We start from the raw sequence: 16,179 nt of genomic DNA, 5'->3' as shown, positions 1-16,179 counted from the left end.
AGCCTGGGCAACATAGTGAGACCCTGTTTACAAAAAATTAAAACATTAACCCGGCGTGGTGGCACATGCCTGTAGTCCTAGCTACTCAGGAGGCTGAGGTGGGAGAATTGTTTGAGCCCAAGAGTTTGAGGCTGCAGTAAGCCATGATTGTGCTACTGCACTTCAGCCTGGTTGATACAGCAAAACCTAATCTCTAAAATAATGATTTTTCGTTTTTTTTTTTGAGACGGAGTCTCGCTCTGTCGCCCAGGCTGGAGTGCAGTGGCATGATCTTGGCTCACTGCAAGCTCCACCTCCCAGGTTCACACCATTCTCTTACCTCAGCCTCCCGAGTAGCTGGGACAGGCGCCCGCCCCCATGCCCAGCTGATTTTTTGTATTTTTAGTAGAGACGGGGTTTCACCATGTTAGCCAGGATGGTCTCGATCTCCTGACCTCGTGGTCCGCCCGTCTCAGCCTCCCGAAGTGCTGGGATTACAGACGTTAGCCACCGTGCCCTGCCATTAATAAATAAATTTTTAAAAAAATTTAAAGGGTTTGATTAAATGGAGAGTTTTACTATGCTCATGAATAGGAAGACAATATTGTAGAGACATCAGTTTTTGCTACAGATTAAGTTAAAGCAAACTAATTAAAACAAGATTTTACATGGAACTTGAGCTGATTTAAAAATTTACATGGAGGCCGGGCGCGGTGGCTCAACCCTGTAATCCCAGCACTTTGGGAGGCCGAGACGGGTGGATCACGAGGTCAGGAGATCGAGACCATCCTGGCTAACACAGTGAAACCCCGTCTCTACTAAAAATACAAAAAACTAGCCGGGCGAGGTGGCAGGTGCCCGTAGTCCCAGCTACTCGGGAGACTGAGGCAGGAGAATGGCTTAAACCCGGGAGGCAGAGTTTGCAGTGAGCTGAGATCCGGCCACTGCACTCCAGCCTGGGCGACAGAGCGAGACTCCGTCTCAAAAAAAAAAAAAAAAAAAAAAAAAAAAAAAAAAAAATTTACATGGAAAAGAATAATTGCAAGGACAGCAAAAAACATTCTGAAAAATATTGATTGGATAAAATAATGAGTGGGAAAAATAAAACCAGGCATTATCCTTAAACCACTTTAATGGTGTCTTTATGCAGAATTTAAAAAGTTTTACATTGTCAAATCTACCTGTGGCTCTTGGGTTTTTGTGACATGATACCTCAATAGTATTAAATATTTCCCTGTACTTCTGGTATTCTTTTCTTTTTTTTTTTTTTTTTTCTTTTTTTCTTTTTTTTCTTGAGACAGAGTCTTGTCTATCGCCAGGCTAGAGTGCAGTGGCATGATCTCAGCTGACTGCAACCTCCGACTCCTTGGTTCAAGCGATTCTTCTGCCTCAGCCTCCCGAGTAGCTGGGATTATAGCCACGCACCACCACGCCCAGCTAATTTTTGTATTTTTAGTATAGACTGGAGTTTCATCATGTTGGCCAGGATGGTCTTATCTCCTGACCCGTCCGCCTCCCAAAGTGCTGGGATTACAGGCATGAGCCACTGCGCCCAGCCCCTTCTGGTATTCTTTTTTTTTTTTTTTGAGATGGAATTTCACTCTTGCTGCCCAGGCTGGAATGCAATGGTGCGATCTTGGCTCACTGCAACCTCCGCCTCCTGGGTTCAAGTGATTCTCCTGCCTCAGCCTCCCAAGTAGCTGGAATTACAGGCATGTGCCACCACACCCGGCTAATTTTTGTATTTTTAGTAGAGACAGGGTTTCACCATGTTTGTCAGACTGGTCTCGAACTCCTGACTTCAGGTGACGTCAGGTGATCCACCCGCCTCAGCCTCCCAAGTGCTGGGATTATAGGCATGAGCCACTGCGCCCGCCCCACCCCTTTCTGGTATTCTTATGGTTGTATATTTTCAGTTTCTGTCTTTATCTTAGCTGCAGTTAATTTTTGTCAGAGGTGAGAAATAGTGAGAAATGCCACACGGACCAGTGATGCAGTGGAAGAGGTAGCCTAAAGTCAGAAAGTCAGCGATCTAGGCTTGTTCCCATGTCACTTTTGTAATTTTGGGCAAATTAGTTGACCTTCTTTCAGCCAAAAATTCTCATCTTGAAAACAAGAATGAATAAATACCTCTTTAGGCTAATTTCTAGTACTACTGTGAAGGTCAAATGAGATAATAAATGAGAAGAAAAAGCCCCCTTTGCAAATCTGTTATCGTTACTACAGATTCTTGGTTGATGCAAGTCAAATGTAAGTAGAATGCAGCATTTTTTCCAGTACCTGTAAATCATTGATTCAACAAATGTTTATGTAATGCCTCTGTGCAAGTCCCTGGGGGAGGGGAGAGGACAATCAAGAAGATGGAAACTAACATTTGAGGGGTCCTTGTTTTCTATTAGTTTACTTAATGAAGGAGAAGACTTAGTTCTCTCCACCCAGGAAAGTACAGTCTAGAAGCAGAGAAAATATTATATACATAGGAGGGTTTGTAGTTTGTACCTCTTTTAATGTGGGCGTGGAGCCATTGGGGTTTGTTGATTGGGAGATAGCACAGAGTACTTTAACTTTCTAACCATAAACCTGGCTGAGAGCGCTTCAGGAGACAACTGCCTAGATCCCTTTGTCCCCAGGCAGACCTCCTCCTATGTGACCTTACCTAACTCCCTCTTCCCTCAGGCCCACTCCATCACTTATTCAAATAGCATTGTAATGATTACTGCTGAGTCTTTTCCTGCACCAGCTCTCTATTGCCTTAAGGAGAGCCTTAGTGTTTTCTCCTTGAAGGCTGCCCTGGGCCAGTTGAATTTTCCTGCCTTTCCATGGTGACCTCTCAACTCCCTCTTATGGCAATTTCCCTTTATTTTACATGCAGGTCTCTCTTGCCAGCCTGTTAGCTGGAGCCCGCAGGGCAGATGCAGCACCTAGGGTAATGCCAGCCAGGCACTCAGAAGTAGAGGACACTCAGTCAATGTTTGCTGAACAAACTGAACCCATTCCCTTCCCTGAGAGCCAGCGGGGGTTGAGGGGTTGTGTAATAGAGATGAGCAGTGTGTAGCTCCCTTTGCCTTCCATTAGACCTTTGATAAGAGTGGATTGAGGAGTTGGGAAATCACATAATGTGCAAGGGACATTCCTTGAGCCTGATGACTTGTATATTTTAGAATTCTTGTACCCCCTTAATTCCTCCATATGTATATATTTTTGAAATGGAGTCCCACTCTGTCGCCGAGGCTGGAGTGCAGTGGTGCCATCTTGGCTCACTGCAACCTCCACCTCACAGGTTCAAGTGGATCCCGCCTCAGCCTCCTGAGTAGCTGGGATTACAGGCACCTGCTGCCACTCCCAGCTAATTTTTGTGTTTTTAGTAGAAATAGGGCTTTGCCATGTTGGCCAGGCTGGTCTCAAACCCCTGACCTCAGGTGATCCACCCACCTCAGCCTCCCAAAGTGCTGGAATTACAGGCGTGAGCCACCGCGCCCAGCCAATTTTTATATTGTTTAAAAATAACCTTTATTTTAATTCCATAAGCAATGTGAAATGATTGTATAAAGTTATAAAAATATAGATGTGCCGGGCGCGGTGGCTCACGCCTGTAATCCCAGCACTTTGGGAGGCCGAGGCGGGCGGATCACAAGGTCAGGAGATCGAGACCACGGTGAAACCCCGTCTCTACTAAAAATACAAAAAATTAGCCGGGCGCGGTTGTGGGCGCCTGTAGTCCCAGCTACTCGGGAGGCTGAGGCAGGAGAATGGCGTGAACCCGGGAGGCGGAGCTTGCAGTGAGCCGAGATCGCGCCACTGCACTCCAGCCTGGGCGACAGAGCGAGACTCTGTCTCAAAAAAAAAATAAAAATAAAAATAAAAATAAAAATATAGATGTGTATAAATAAGAAACTTAAAAATCATCCATAGTAACAACACCCAGAAATAGCCACAAATGAATATTTTGAAGTATTTTTCCTTCTTTTTCAGTATTTTCAAAAATGCATGGAGAGTGACTGCTAATAGGTATGGAGTTTCTTTTTGGGGTGATGAAAGTGTTCTGAAATCAAATAGTTGTGATCAGTGCATAGTTTTATACTAAAAACCACTGAATTACTTTTAAAGGGTGAACTTCATGGTATGTGAATCATATGTCAATAAACATATTACATTTTTTTTTTTTTTTTTTTTGAGACGGAGTCTCGCTCTGTCGCCCAGGCTGGAGTGCAGTGGCTGAATCTCAGCTCACTGCAAGCTCCGCCTCCCAGGTTCACGCCATTCTCCTGCCTCAGCCTCCCGAGTAGCTGGGACTACAGGCGCCCGCCACCTCGCCCGGCTAGTTTTTTGTATTTTTTTAAGTGGAGACGGGGTTTCACCATGTTAGCCCATGTTGGGATGGTCTCGATCTCCTGACCTCGTGATCCGCCCGTCTCGGCCTCCCAAAGTGCTGGGATTACAGGCTTGAGCCACCGCGCCCGGCCAATAAACATATTACAAATAAATGCCTATGCATATGTACAAATAGGATTGTCTTTTTCTGAACTGTCTGAAAGTTGCAGACATTATGCTCTTTTAGCATGTTTTCTAAGAATAAGAATGTTCTCTTACATAACCACAATACAGTTATCAGATTCAAGAAATTTAACACTGGTAGAATACTAATATTTATAATACCATCCATAGTTAGATTCCACCAGTTGTTCCAATAATTTTTTTTTTTTTTCTTGAGATGGCATCTCGCTGTGATGCCCGGGCTAGAGTGCAGTGTTGTGATCTCGACTCACTGCAGCCTTCACTTCCCAGGTTCAAGAGATTCTCCTGCCTCAGCCTCCCGAGTAGCTGGGATTACAGACACATGCCACCATGCCCAGCTAATTTTTTTATTTTTAGTAGAGATGGGGTTTCACCATGTTGGCCATGCTGGTCTCGAACTCCTGACCTCATGTGATCCGCCTGTGTCAGCCTCTGAAAGTGCTGGGATTACAGGTGTGAGCCGCTGCACCTGGCCCTAGTAATGGTCTTTATAGCAGGAATTTTTCTTCCTTATCCAGTAGCCAGTCTAAGATTACATCTTCCTTTTGGTCGTAATACTTCTAGTCTCCTTCAGTCTGGAGCAGTTCCTCATATTCCCTTTAATTTTCATGACATTGAAATTTTTGAAGAGTACAGAGTAGATGTTTTATAGAATGACCCTCAATTTAGATATATATTTTGTGTCCCAATTAGATTTGTGTCCTGCATTTTTGGCAGAAATACTATATAAGTGATGTTGAGCATTTCATATCAGGAGGCCCATGATGTCGGCCTGTTGCCTTATTGGTGATGATTACTTGGGCAAAGTGGTGTCCACCAGGTTTTCTCACTGTAAAGCTACCACTTTTCCTTTAAAGGAAAGTGCTCGTTTTGTTTTGTTTTGTTTTGAGGCATGGTCTGACTGTCACCCAGGCTGAATGCAGTGGTGTGAGATCTCAGCTCACTGCAACCTCTGCCTCCTGTTTTTCGAGGCTGAAGTGATCTTCCCGCCTCAGCCCCTGGAGTAGCTAGAACCACAGGTGAGTACCACTACGCCCAGCTAATGTTTGTATTTTTCTTTTCTTTTTTTTTTTTTTTTTTGAGACGGAGTCTCGCTCTGTCCCCCAGGTTGGAGTGCAGTGGCGTGATCTTGGCTCAGTGCATCCTCTGCCTCCCAGGTTCAAGCAATTCTCCTGCCTCAGCCTCCTGAGTAACTGGGACAACAGGCACGTGCCATTGCACCTGGCTAACTTTTTATATTTTTAGTAGAGACGGGGTTTCACCATATTGGCCAGGCTGGTCTCGAACTCCTGCCCTCATGATCCGCCCGCTTTGGCCTTTGAAAGTCTTGGGATTACAGGCATAAGCCACTGCACCCAGCTCTAGAGTACTATATTTATTTTTATTTATTTATTTTTTTGAGACGGAGTCTCGCTCTGTTGCCCAGGCTGGAGTGCAGTGGCCAGATCTCAGCTCACTGCAAGCTCCGCCTCCCGGGTTTACGCCATTCTCCTGCCTCAGCCTCCCGAGTAGCTGGGACTACAGGTGCCCGCCACCTCGCCCGGCTAGTTTTTTTGTATTTTTTAGTAGAGATGGGGTTTCACCGTGTTCGCCAGGATGGTCTTGATCTCCTGACCTCGTGACCCGCTCATCTCGGCCTCCCAAAGTGCTGGGATTACAGGCTTGAGCCACCGTGCCCGGCATAAAGTACTATATTTTTAAGGAAAAAAAATTAGAACATGCCCCAGAGGAAAAAAGTGAAGCTATCCAGGTGTTGGTGTTGTGTTGATTGATAGGTTTCGGTGTTGTGTTGGAAAAGAGAGAGAAAATGTAACAGCCTTTGAAGATTAAATAAGAAGGTTAAATAAAAAGACCCGGCATGGTGGCTCATGCCTATAATCCCAGGAGGGAGGCTGAGGAGAATTGCTTGAGGCCAGGAGTTTGAGGCTGCAGTGATCCAACATCATGTCACCACACTTCAGCCTGGATGACAGAGTGAGAAAGACCTTGTCTCTTAAAAAAAAAAAAAAAAATACATATATATATATGTATATATGTATATATGTGTGTATATATATGTATATATGTATATATGTGTATATATATATATGGGAAAATCAGTTTAGTATCAGTTAAAATCCCTGGTTTGAGCAACCAGTAGAAGATTGTGCGATTCACCGAGCTGGGGAACCCAAGAAGAGCAGATTTCAGAGAGCTGATAAGGAGCTCATTTTTGGAGTGTGAAGTGCCTGTGGGAATTCCAGGTCAGGCAGGTGGCATCAGGGATTTGGAGCTCAGGAGAGGTCTGAGAGGGAGGGGGTCACCAGCAGATAGCCCTGGGCATGGATGAGCTTGCCCAGGAGTAGGTACAGATGCAGAGGAAAGAGGCCCTGGGACAGAACCCTGAGGAACTCCAGCATTTAAAGGAGGGCCAGAGGAAGGTGAAAATTCATGGGAAGCTAGGAATGGCCGGAGAGAGGGGACAAACTAGGGTAGTAATATGGAAGCCAGTTAAAGAATATGTTTCAAGATGTAGTGGCAAACTATGTTGGATGGCTCCAGAGGTGTCAAACAGGATAAAGATGAGATGTGTGTCCATTGGGTTTGGAGGCAGGGAAATTCTTGGTGACCTTGAAGGTGAAAGCTACTTGGAGATAACCCTTTGAAGAAGATTGGCTGTGAAGAGGAGGTAGCTGGAGGCGGGTGTGTTGTGAGGTTTGAACAATGTAAAATGCTGTGAGAAAGAGGTAGGATGCAGATTTGAAAAAATGAGAAGGGATAATCAAGAGGGCATCCGTGAGGGAGAAGGAGAGGAAGCTTTTGTATCAGTGGTTCATACTCAGAAATCTGGAAATGAGGGAGGAGGGCGGTGCAGGCTGAGGTGAGACAATGCAAAACCCTACTATGGGACTGGGCACCGTGACTCACACCTGTAATCCCAGCCCTTTGGGAGGCCGAGGTGGGCAGATCACTTGAGCTCAGGAGTTCAAGACCAGGCTGGCCAACATGGTGAAACCCCATCTCTACTACAACTACAAAAATTAGCTGGGCGTGGTGGCTTGCGCCTGTAATCCCACCTACTCAGGAGGCTGAGGCAGAAGAATTGCTTGAACCCAGGAGTTGGAGGTTGCAATGAGCCAAGATCGTGCCATTGCACTCCAGCCTAGGTGACAGAGTGAGATTCTGTCTCAACAACAACGAAAAATCCTACTATGGGCTCGTGCCCAATGATCTTGTAAGAGAAGTTTATATTTTCCCCCATTGCCATGCCCTTTGCAGTGCCCTCTGTGGGAGCAATATACGTCCTCACCCCACTTCCCTAGTACTTGGCTGTGTGGTCTTGGTCAAGTGAGTATAAGCAGATATGCCATATGCCAGGTCTGAGCAGCAGCTTTAAGAGTGAGTGTGTGGTTTTCTCTGCCTTTTGTTCTTTTGCCCTGCCGTTAAAACAATGTGTCCCAAATGAGGGCAGTTACTTCAGACTGGGTCTTGTAATAAAGGCACATGAATCAGAACTGTAGCCAACACCACTACCAATGTAAACCATGAAAGAGAAATAAACCTCTGTGGGATTCTGAAGGCATTTGTTGATAATGGCAAAACTGACTAATGCAGGCATTCAACTAAATTAAAACCCTGAGATACCATTTTTTAGTCCCCAGTTTCAAAAGTTTGATAGCATACTCTGTTGCTAAGGCTGAGGATGCAGGGACTTTCATACATTGGTACAACCTTTATGGATGTAGGCAATCCCTATAAAAATTAAAAACGCAGATGTCTGTGATAACAAAGACAATAATAAGTGTTGGCAAGGTTGTGGAGAAACTGGAACCCTTATACACTGCTGATGGGAGTGTAAAATGGTCCAGTCACCTTGGAAAACAGTTTGGCAGTTCCTCAAAGGGTTATATATAGAGTTACCCTGTGACACAGCAATTCCAGCACTACTAGGTATACACTCAACAGAATTGAAAACATATGTTCACACAAAAACTTGTACACAGATGTTCACAGCAGCATTATTCATAATAGCCAAAAAGTGGAAACAACTCAAATGTCTATCAACTGATAAATGAATAGATAAAATGTGGTGTATCCATATAATGAGATATTATTTGGCCATACAAAGAAATACTGATACGTGCTGCAACTTGGATGAACCTTAAAGGCATTATGCTAAGCACAAGATGCCAGTCACAAAAGACCACATATTATAGGACCCCTTTTATATGAAATGGCCAGACTAGACAAATCTATAGAAACAAAGTAGATTAGTAGTTGCCAGGGATCGGGGAAGGGAAGAATGGGAAATGACTGCTACTGAGGGTTTTTTTTGGGTGCTGAAAATGTTCTGGCATTAGACAGTGATGATGGTTGCAACAACTTTGTGAATATATGAAAAACCACATAATTGTCCACTTTATTTTTTAATATTTATTTATTTTTGAGACAGAGTCTCACTCTGTCACCCAGGCTGGAGCGCAGTGGTGCGATCTCAGCTCACTGCAGCCTCGTTGACTGAAACGTCGTTACGTGATGCATGATGTGTGCACCACACATCATGTGTGAGGTCTAGTGACTGTTGGCAGTGGATTATATTAGACCATCCCATTTTGAGGATGGTTTCTCCCTTTCCAGATTTTCTTGATCTTCTTGCCCTGTCATTTGGAGGGTCCCCCAGGCCTTGGTGTTTGCTCTCTCCTCCCATCCATCTCTCTGAATTCTCTCTCCTTTAGGGAATGGAGCCCATCACAAGGCTTCAGCTATACCCTGACTCTCAAACCTGCTTTCCATTCTAGCATCTCATCAGAGCTGTGGGCCTGACCCCCTCCCATAGGATGTATGGAAAACAGTTTGCCATCTGTAGTCCCAGAAGACCTCCACTCAGATGAGTATTTCCAAGCAATACCACTTTATTTCTATCCAGTTTCCCCTTTCTGCATCCCTGTTTCTTTGAGGGGTGCCATTATTTTTCCAGTCTCCCAGGCTTGAAATCCCAGGATCATCTTTGAGTCTTCCTTCTCCTACAACGTAGCTCCCCTAAGTGTTGAATTCAGCATAATCCAGAGAATGAGCACGCCTGCAGATTGTTCTCTCTGTCATTTCCTACCATCATCACTCTTATTCAAGTGTGGATCGCCTCTTGCCTTATTTACTGCAAGAGCCTGTTAATTCTTCTGCATCCTACTGCTATAAATTGGTCTTCTGAGAGCATCCATTGTACTACATTATTCCTTGTCACACAATCTTTAAGTGACTTCCCATTTTCTGTAGGATAAAATGTCGATTCCTTGGCCTGCCTGGCACTCATGACTCCTCATGTGCTCACAAAACTCTGCCCACCCTGCCTTCACTCCCGTGCTCCCGCCAGCCCTGTGTTGCCACTGACCTCAGGACAAGTCCTATTCATTTCCGCTGTAAGCTCATGGCTTTCCTCCTCTTACCCCGGAATGCTTCTCTTCCTTCCAGTCACCCACCCCATTTCTCCTGCCCTCTCTTAGGATCCATCTGCATTCCCACTGCAGGTCTTTCTCAGCCTTCAGCCTCCATCCATCTCCTTCTTTCCTGAATTCCGAGGAGACCTAGGGTCGGCATCCAGCCATGGCCTGGTCTGTAACTGTTGCACATGTGTCTGTGTCCTCCCAGTGGGGTGAGGAGGCGTTCTCAGTCCTCAGCACCATGTGGCGAACACAGTTGGTGTTCACTACAAACAGGACTCCCCGCCCGGAAGGCACAGGATCGCACTTGTTTAGCAAATGCTTCCTCAATATAACCCCTTTCCTTCCTGCTCTAGGAGAGGGCTTTAGAAAGCAGGGCAGTTCTGAAAAGACTCTGGGGGTTGGGGTGCAAAAGAGGTTGGCCTCTGAGGCCTGCTTAAAGGATTTTATGTCGGCCTGCATGGTGGCTCACGCCTGTAATCCCAGCACTTTGGGAGGCTGAGGCGGGTGGATCACCTGAGGTCAGGAGTTCGAGACCAGCCTGACCAACATGGCTAACCCCTGTCTCTACTAAAAGTACTAAAATTAGTCGGGTGTGGTAGTGCACGCCTGTAGTCCCAGGTACTTGGGAGGCTGAGGCAGGAGAATCTCTTGAACCTAGGAGGCAGAGGTTGCAGTGAGCCAGGACTGTGCCACTGCACTCCAGCCTGGGTAACAGAGTGAAACTCCATCTCAAAAACTAAAAAGGTGGGGGGATTTTACGTCCCTGCCTCTCAGGCGCCCTCCGCCTCAGTCTCCAGGGTCACCTGTGGCAGTTTCTCAGGCCCTTGTCTGCCCTCAAGACACCCCCATGCTGGGCCCTGGGATGCACAGTGCGGGTCCCCTCTTTTGCGCTGGCCCTCTGGTTCTCGCCACCGTGGGGTTAATGCAGCATGGGTTTTGCCTTTCATCTGATTTCCCATCTCCTTCTGTCAGCTAATGATTATTCAGGGAGCTTCACCTCACCCTGCTGTCCCTATCCCAAATCAAAGTTCTCTTTGGGGCAAAGGTCATGAGAATTATGGCCATGTGACTGCTGTTTTCACCCCACTCCCTCTGCCGTCTTGGTCCCACTGTTCTGAGGAGCTACCTTTGCACCCTGCCTCTGGCTCTCCTGAGCAGAGAGGTAAGCTTGTCTCTGCCTTAGGTGGAAATGGCCACTAGAGTCCACCTGCTCAGCACTGTCTGCCTTTTCTTTCCCTCCTGTTCCCACTGGCTTCCTCCCTGGGCACTCTCACTTGCCCTTGTCTGTGCACTGGAGGCTGAGACTGAGCTGCAGGACTTGGGCCTCAGGCCCGTTTGGAAGATGAGGCTCCTGCTGGGTAGGTCCAGGTAGGGTTCACAGGCTGAGTAGGGAATGACTCTGCTCTGCCACAGATCCTGATGGCTGACTCAGAAGCACTCCCCTCCCTTGCTGGGGACCCAGTGGCTGTGGAAGCCTTGCTCCGGGCCGTGTTTGGGGTTGTTGTGGATGAGGCCATTCAGAAAGGAACCAGTGCCTCCCAGAAGGTGAGTCCTTTCCCCCTCCTCCTTCCCATCAAGCCAGCCTCCTTTCCTTCCTTCCTTCCTTCCTTCCTTCCTTCCTTCCTTCTTTCCTTCCTTCCTTCCTGTCTTTTTTTTTTTTTTTTGACAGAGTCTCACTCTGTCGGCCAGGCTGGAGTGCAGTGGCACGGTCTCGGGTCACTGCAACCTCTGTCTCCTGGGCTCAAGCAGTTCTCCTGCCTCAGCCTCCCGAGTAGCTGGGATTATAGGCATGTGCCACCACGCCCGGCTAATTTTTGTATTTTTAGTAGAGATGGGGTTTCACCATGTTAGCCAGGCTGGTCTTGAACTCCTGACCTCAGGTAATCTGCCTGCCTAGGCCTCCCAAAGTGCTGAGGTTACAGGCATAAGCCACCACGCCCGGCCCAAGCCTTCTCTTTTTCTTTCCAAATCTGGCTCAGAACTTTCCTCCTTTTGATAAGGTTTCTCCCCAGAATTCATCCCTGTCCCCCCGGGTACCTCAGGGATTTACATTCTGAGTCTTACTGTGTTCACTACTCTTGCTCATTTTCAGAGTTTTACTTTGGAAATATCCCAAAGTTGTTTTTAGTGCAGATTGGCCGTGTCTCGTGTCTGTGGAGGTGTGTTTTGACAGTCAGTCCACAGGCATCCCAGGCCCCCAGCAGCCCTGGCTCTCTTCCTAGGTCTGTGAGTGGAAGGAGCCTGAGGAGCTGAAGCAGCTGCTGGATTTGGAGCTGCGGAGCCAGGGCGAGTCGCAGGAGCAGATCCTGGAGCGGTGTCGGGCTGTGATTCGCTACAGTGTCAAGACTGGTGGGCCCTGGCTTCTTTGGGAAGGGGACTTGGGAGTTTGCCCTGAACTCTACTCTGAGCTCCCTGGCGTACTCTCCTTCTCCAGGTCACCCTCGGTTCTTCAACCAGCTCTTCTCAGGGTTGGATCCCCATGCTCTGGCCGGGCGCATTATCACTGAGAGCCTCAACACCAGCCAGTGAGCATCCCACGGCCCCTCTACCATCCCACAAAGGATTTAGGTTTGCTGGAGAGGTGCCTGAGGGGTAGGGGAGGAGAATGGTTCTGCTCTCTCTCTACTGCTTCTAGGAATCCCTATCGGCAGAGAGTTTTTCCTTGTATCCTTTAGACTCCCTTTCTCCAAACTTTCTCAGGCCTCCTGACCTCTGTTTTCTCTTTCTTGCTTCCCTGGTTCTGTCACCAACTTGTTCTTCTCCTTGGACTCTTCCTTCGCTCACTGTTCATTGCCTCCTTTTTCTGACTCCTGTGCAGTTTAAGGGCCTGTCTGGGCAGTCCCTCCCCATCTTTCCTTTCTCGTCGCTCTCTCTCCTGGCAGGTACACATATGAAATCGCCCCCGTGTTTGTGCTCATGGAAGAGGAGGTGCTGAGGAAACTGCGGGCCCTGGTGGGCTGGAGCTCTGGGGATGGAATCTTCTGCCCTGGTTTGTGAGAATGAGGGGGACCTTTCTTTGCCCTTTTTATGGGTTCCTCCTTCTGCACCGTTCTCTTGCTCTAAGCATCTGGTAGGGAGGGATGATTCCTCTTTGATTCCTCTCCAGCTGGACCCAGGCCAGACCAGGGAGGAGGCTGTCTCGTCCCTTCATGTTCATGTTTGTCACCATTCCCTGGGATCACTGGTCTAGTTCCTGCTGTCTCTGGATGGGTGCTGTCTCTTGGGGGCAGCCCCGGGTGTGGAGGGGTGTGGTCAAGAGGATCTGATCCTGGATCCATTCTGAGATGGCATGATGCTAGGAATTGTGGCCTCGGAGCCAGTCATACCTGCTGCTTTGATGAGCTCTTCTGGTGGAAAGGGAAGGGGAGGCAAGCTCCAGTCTTGACCCAGTGCTCCTTCCTCTTGCCACCGCCCCCTCCCTGTGACAGGTGGCTCCATCTCCAACATGTATGCTGTAAATCTGGCCCGCTATCAGCGCTACCCGGATTGCAAGCAGAGGGGCCTCCGCACACTGCCGCCCCTGGCACTATTCACATCGAAGGAGGTGGGGAAGAGGCACAGGCCCAACCCTGGGCTCCTGATCCTAATCTCCAGCCAGCTAAGTAGAGACCTTCCAGGTCTTCTCCCTGCCCTCCCCACATCCTCCAAGGCCAGCCTGCCCCCAGGCGGATGTGCTTCGTTCCAGTCAAGGAGGCCAGTAACTGCTCCTGTTCACATTGCCTTCTGTTTGGGGGCAGAGGAGGGGCCGTGAGTACAGTGGACACAGTCCATAGTCTTCCTACTCAAGAGTGTGGTCTGTGGACCAGCAGCATTGGTATGACCTGGGGCTTGTTAGAAATGCAGAATGTGACTGGGTGCGGTGACTCACGCCTATAATCCCAGCACTTGAGAGGCTGAGGTGGGCGGATTGCCTGAGCTCAGGAGTTTGATACCACCCTGGGAAACATGGTGAAACCCCTTCTCTACTAAAATACAAAAAATTAGCTAGGCATAGTGGTGGGCACCTGGATTCCCAGCTGCTTAGGAGCCTGAGGCATGAGAATTTCTTGAGCCTGGGAGGTGGAGGTTGCAGTGAGCTGAGATGGCACGACTGCACTCCAGCCTGGGCAACAGAGGGAAACTGTCTAAAAAAAAAAAAAAGAAATGCAGAATCTCAGGCCTCACCCCAGACCTCAGACCTAGTGGACCTGAACTTGCATTTTAACCAGATATCCAGGCGATTCGTATGCACGCTAACATTTGAGAAGTCCTTGTCTACAGGATCCCATCTGTTGGAGCTCACACTTGACTTTTACCTTCTCTCCCCTCCCCCATCAAGTTGTGCTAACCTGCCCTCTGCCTTCCCCCGCAGTGTCACTACTCCATCCAGAAGGGAGCTGCGTTTCTGGGACTTGGCACCGACAGTGTCCGAGTAGTCAAGGCTGATGAGAGGTGAAGGTCCTTCTGCCCACATGGCTGTGACCCAGCTTGGCACAGAGTACCTTCCTGCTGCCAGAATGCTCTGGCATCAGGCCCTTTACCGCTGGTGGACCTCTCTCCCCTCGCTGTTCAGTAGAATTGCTGTTCCGGTCTACCAGAGCCTGCCAGCGTCCCCCACCTCTGCCCTGAGATCTGTTTCAACCCCTGAGGGAAAAACTAGCACTGTCATCTCTGCATTGCTAACCCCACCTTACCCTGCCTTCAACAGAGAACCTGTCCCTGCTGTACCCTCTGCATTTTCTTTTTCAGAGGGAAAATGGTCCCCGAGGATCTGGAGAGGCAGATTGGTATGGCTGAGGCTGAGGTGAGTAAGTGAGGCTTGCTGGGGTGATGGAGCCTCCAACCTTCTTGGAGGGTTATAGGGGCTCTCCCTGCTCAAGGCACCCTTCGTCCCTCTTATCTCCATGCCCATCTCCCCTGTGGGCTGAAGTGACTATGGGGAACCTGAGGGTGAGGACACTACATTGCTTTCTGGGGCTCTGCCCAGACACCTATGCCGGGTTGGATTCTGAGAGGCAGGACTGAGTGAGAGCGAGTCCCAGGCAGCACCACAGGGAGGGTGCTGGGGGCCTGCACTGTAGTGTGGAAGGTTCCTGTGGGCTGCAAGGGTCTGTGCAGGGAGAGGCTGAGGAGGGGAGAGGCACTGGTGAAGGCTGTGAGTAGTGGGGATGAGGGGACATTAGCACACTCCTCCACTTTGAGGGGTATGTAACTGCTACAGCCACCTTGGAGGGCATTTTGGCACCATCTGTACAATTTTATTTATTTTTATTTTTTAATAGTTTTTGAGACAGAGTCTCACTCAGTCACCCAGGCTGGAGTGCAGTGGTGTGATTTCAAAAATAATAAATAAATAAATATAAATGTAAATTTTTTTTTTTTTTTTTTGAGATGGAGTTTCACTCCTGTTGCCCAGGCAGGAGTGCAATGGTGCAATCTCAGCACACCGCAACCTCCACCTCCCAGGTTCAAGCGATTCTCCTGCCTCAGCCTCCCAAGTAGCTGGGATTACAGCATGTGCCACCAGGCCTGGCTAATTTTGTATTTTTAGTAGAGACGGGTTTCTCCATGTTGGTCAGGCTGGTCTCAAACTCCTGACCTCAGGTGATCCGCCTGCCTCAGCCTCCCAAAGTGTTGAGATTACAGGTGTGAGCCACTGTACCCAGCCATTTTTTTTTTTTTTCTTTTTTGAGACAGAGTCTCACTGTGTCACCCTGGCTGGAATACAATGGCACAATCTCGGCTCACTGCAACTTTTACCTCCTGGGTTCGAGTGATTCTCATGCCTCAGCCTCTCGAGTAGCTGGGATTATAGGCGTGCATCAATATGTCTGGCTAATTTTTGTATTTTTAGTAGAGACGGGGTTCAATGCCATGCTGGTCTTGAACTCCTGACCTCAAACGATCCACCTGCCTCGGCCTCCCAAAGTGCTGGGATTACAGGCGTGAACCACCATGCCTGGCCACAAATGTTTAAAAAAAACATTTAAATGTCCATTAGTAGACAAAATAAATTATGGTATATTTATGTGTCTTAGTTCCATCCCCTGTAAAATGGACAGAATATAGAACTTGCCACATAGGGTTATTGTAAGGATTGAATGAATCAGTATATGTAAAGCACTTAGAATATTGCCTGGCACATAGATGCACTGTATAAATACAAGCTAGTGGTATTGTTGTTATTATTATTTATTACTATTATTAGAGTACTGGGTAGCCATTTAAAAGAATAGATGAGACTATATATACTAACATGAAAGTATCTCCACTGTATATAGTAAAT

At 47.8% G+C, this 16,179-nt stretch overlaps 1 protein-coding gene across 9 annotated transcripts in view; it reads left to right on the top strand.

The window, feature by feature from the left end:
* The window catches only part of CSAD (cysteine sulfinic acid decarboxylase), a 32,668-nt gene that overhangs the window by 5,592 nt on the left and 10,897 nt on the right, over window positions 1-16,179 (top strand). For 5 of the 9 annotated variants that reach the window (XM_031650497.1, XM_009180807.4, XM_009180809.4 and 2 more), the window contains exons 2-8: window positions 11,328-11,459; window positions 12,137-12,263; window positions 12,349-12,439; window positions 12,797-12,903; window positions 13,343-13,458; window positions 14,266-14,345; window positions 14,643-14,697. In XM_031650497.1, coding sequence (XP_031506357.1) covers window positions 11,328-11,459; window positions 12,137-12,263; window positions 12,349-12,439; window positions 12,797-12,903; window positions 13,343-13,458; window positions 14,266-14,345; window positions 14,643-14,697 — 708 coding nt within the window. Of the gene's footprint in view, window positions 1-10,579; window positions 11,077-11,327; window positions 11,460-12,136; window positions 12,264-12,348; window positions 12,440-12,796; window positions 12,908-13,342; window positions 13,459-14,111; window positions 14,346-14,601; window positions 14,698-16,179 lie in introns of those variants that run through there. The other 4 variants (XM_009180813.3, XM_009180810.4, XM_021922400.2 and 1 more) reach the window with 4 other exon arrangements.

Source organism: Papio anubis, chromosome 9, assembly GCF_008728515.1.
Source record: "Papio anubis isolate 15944 chromosome 9, Panubis1.0, whole genome shotgun sequence".
Taxonomy (NCBI): Eukaryota; Metazoa; Chordata; class Mammalia; order Primates; family Cercopithecidae; genus Papio; species Papio anubis.
The sequence above is the reverse complement of the archived record's forward strand: the minus strand, read 5'-3'. Positions and strand labels throughout refer to the sequence as shown.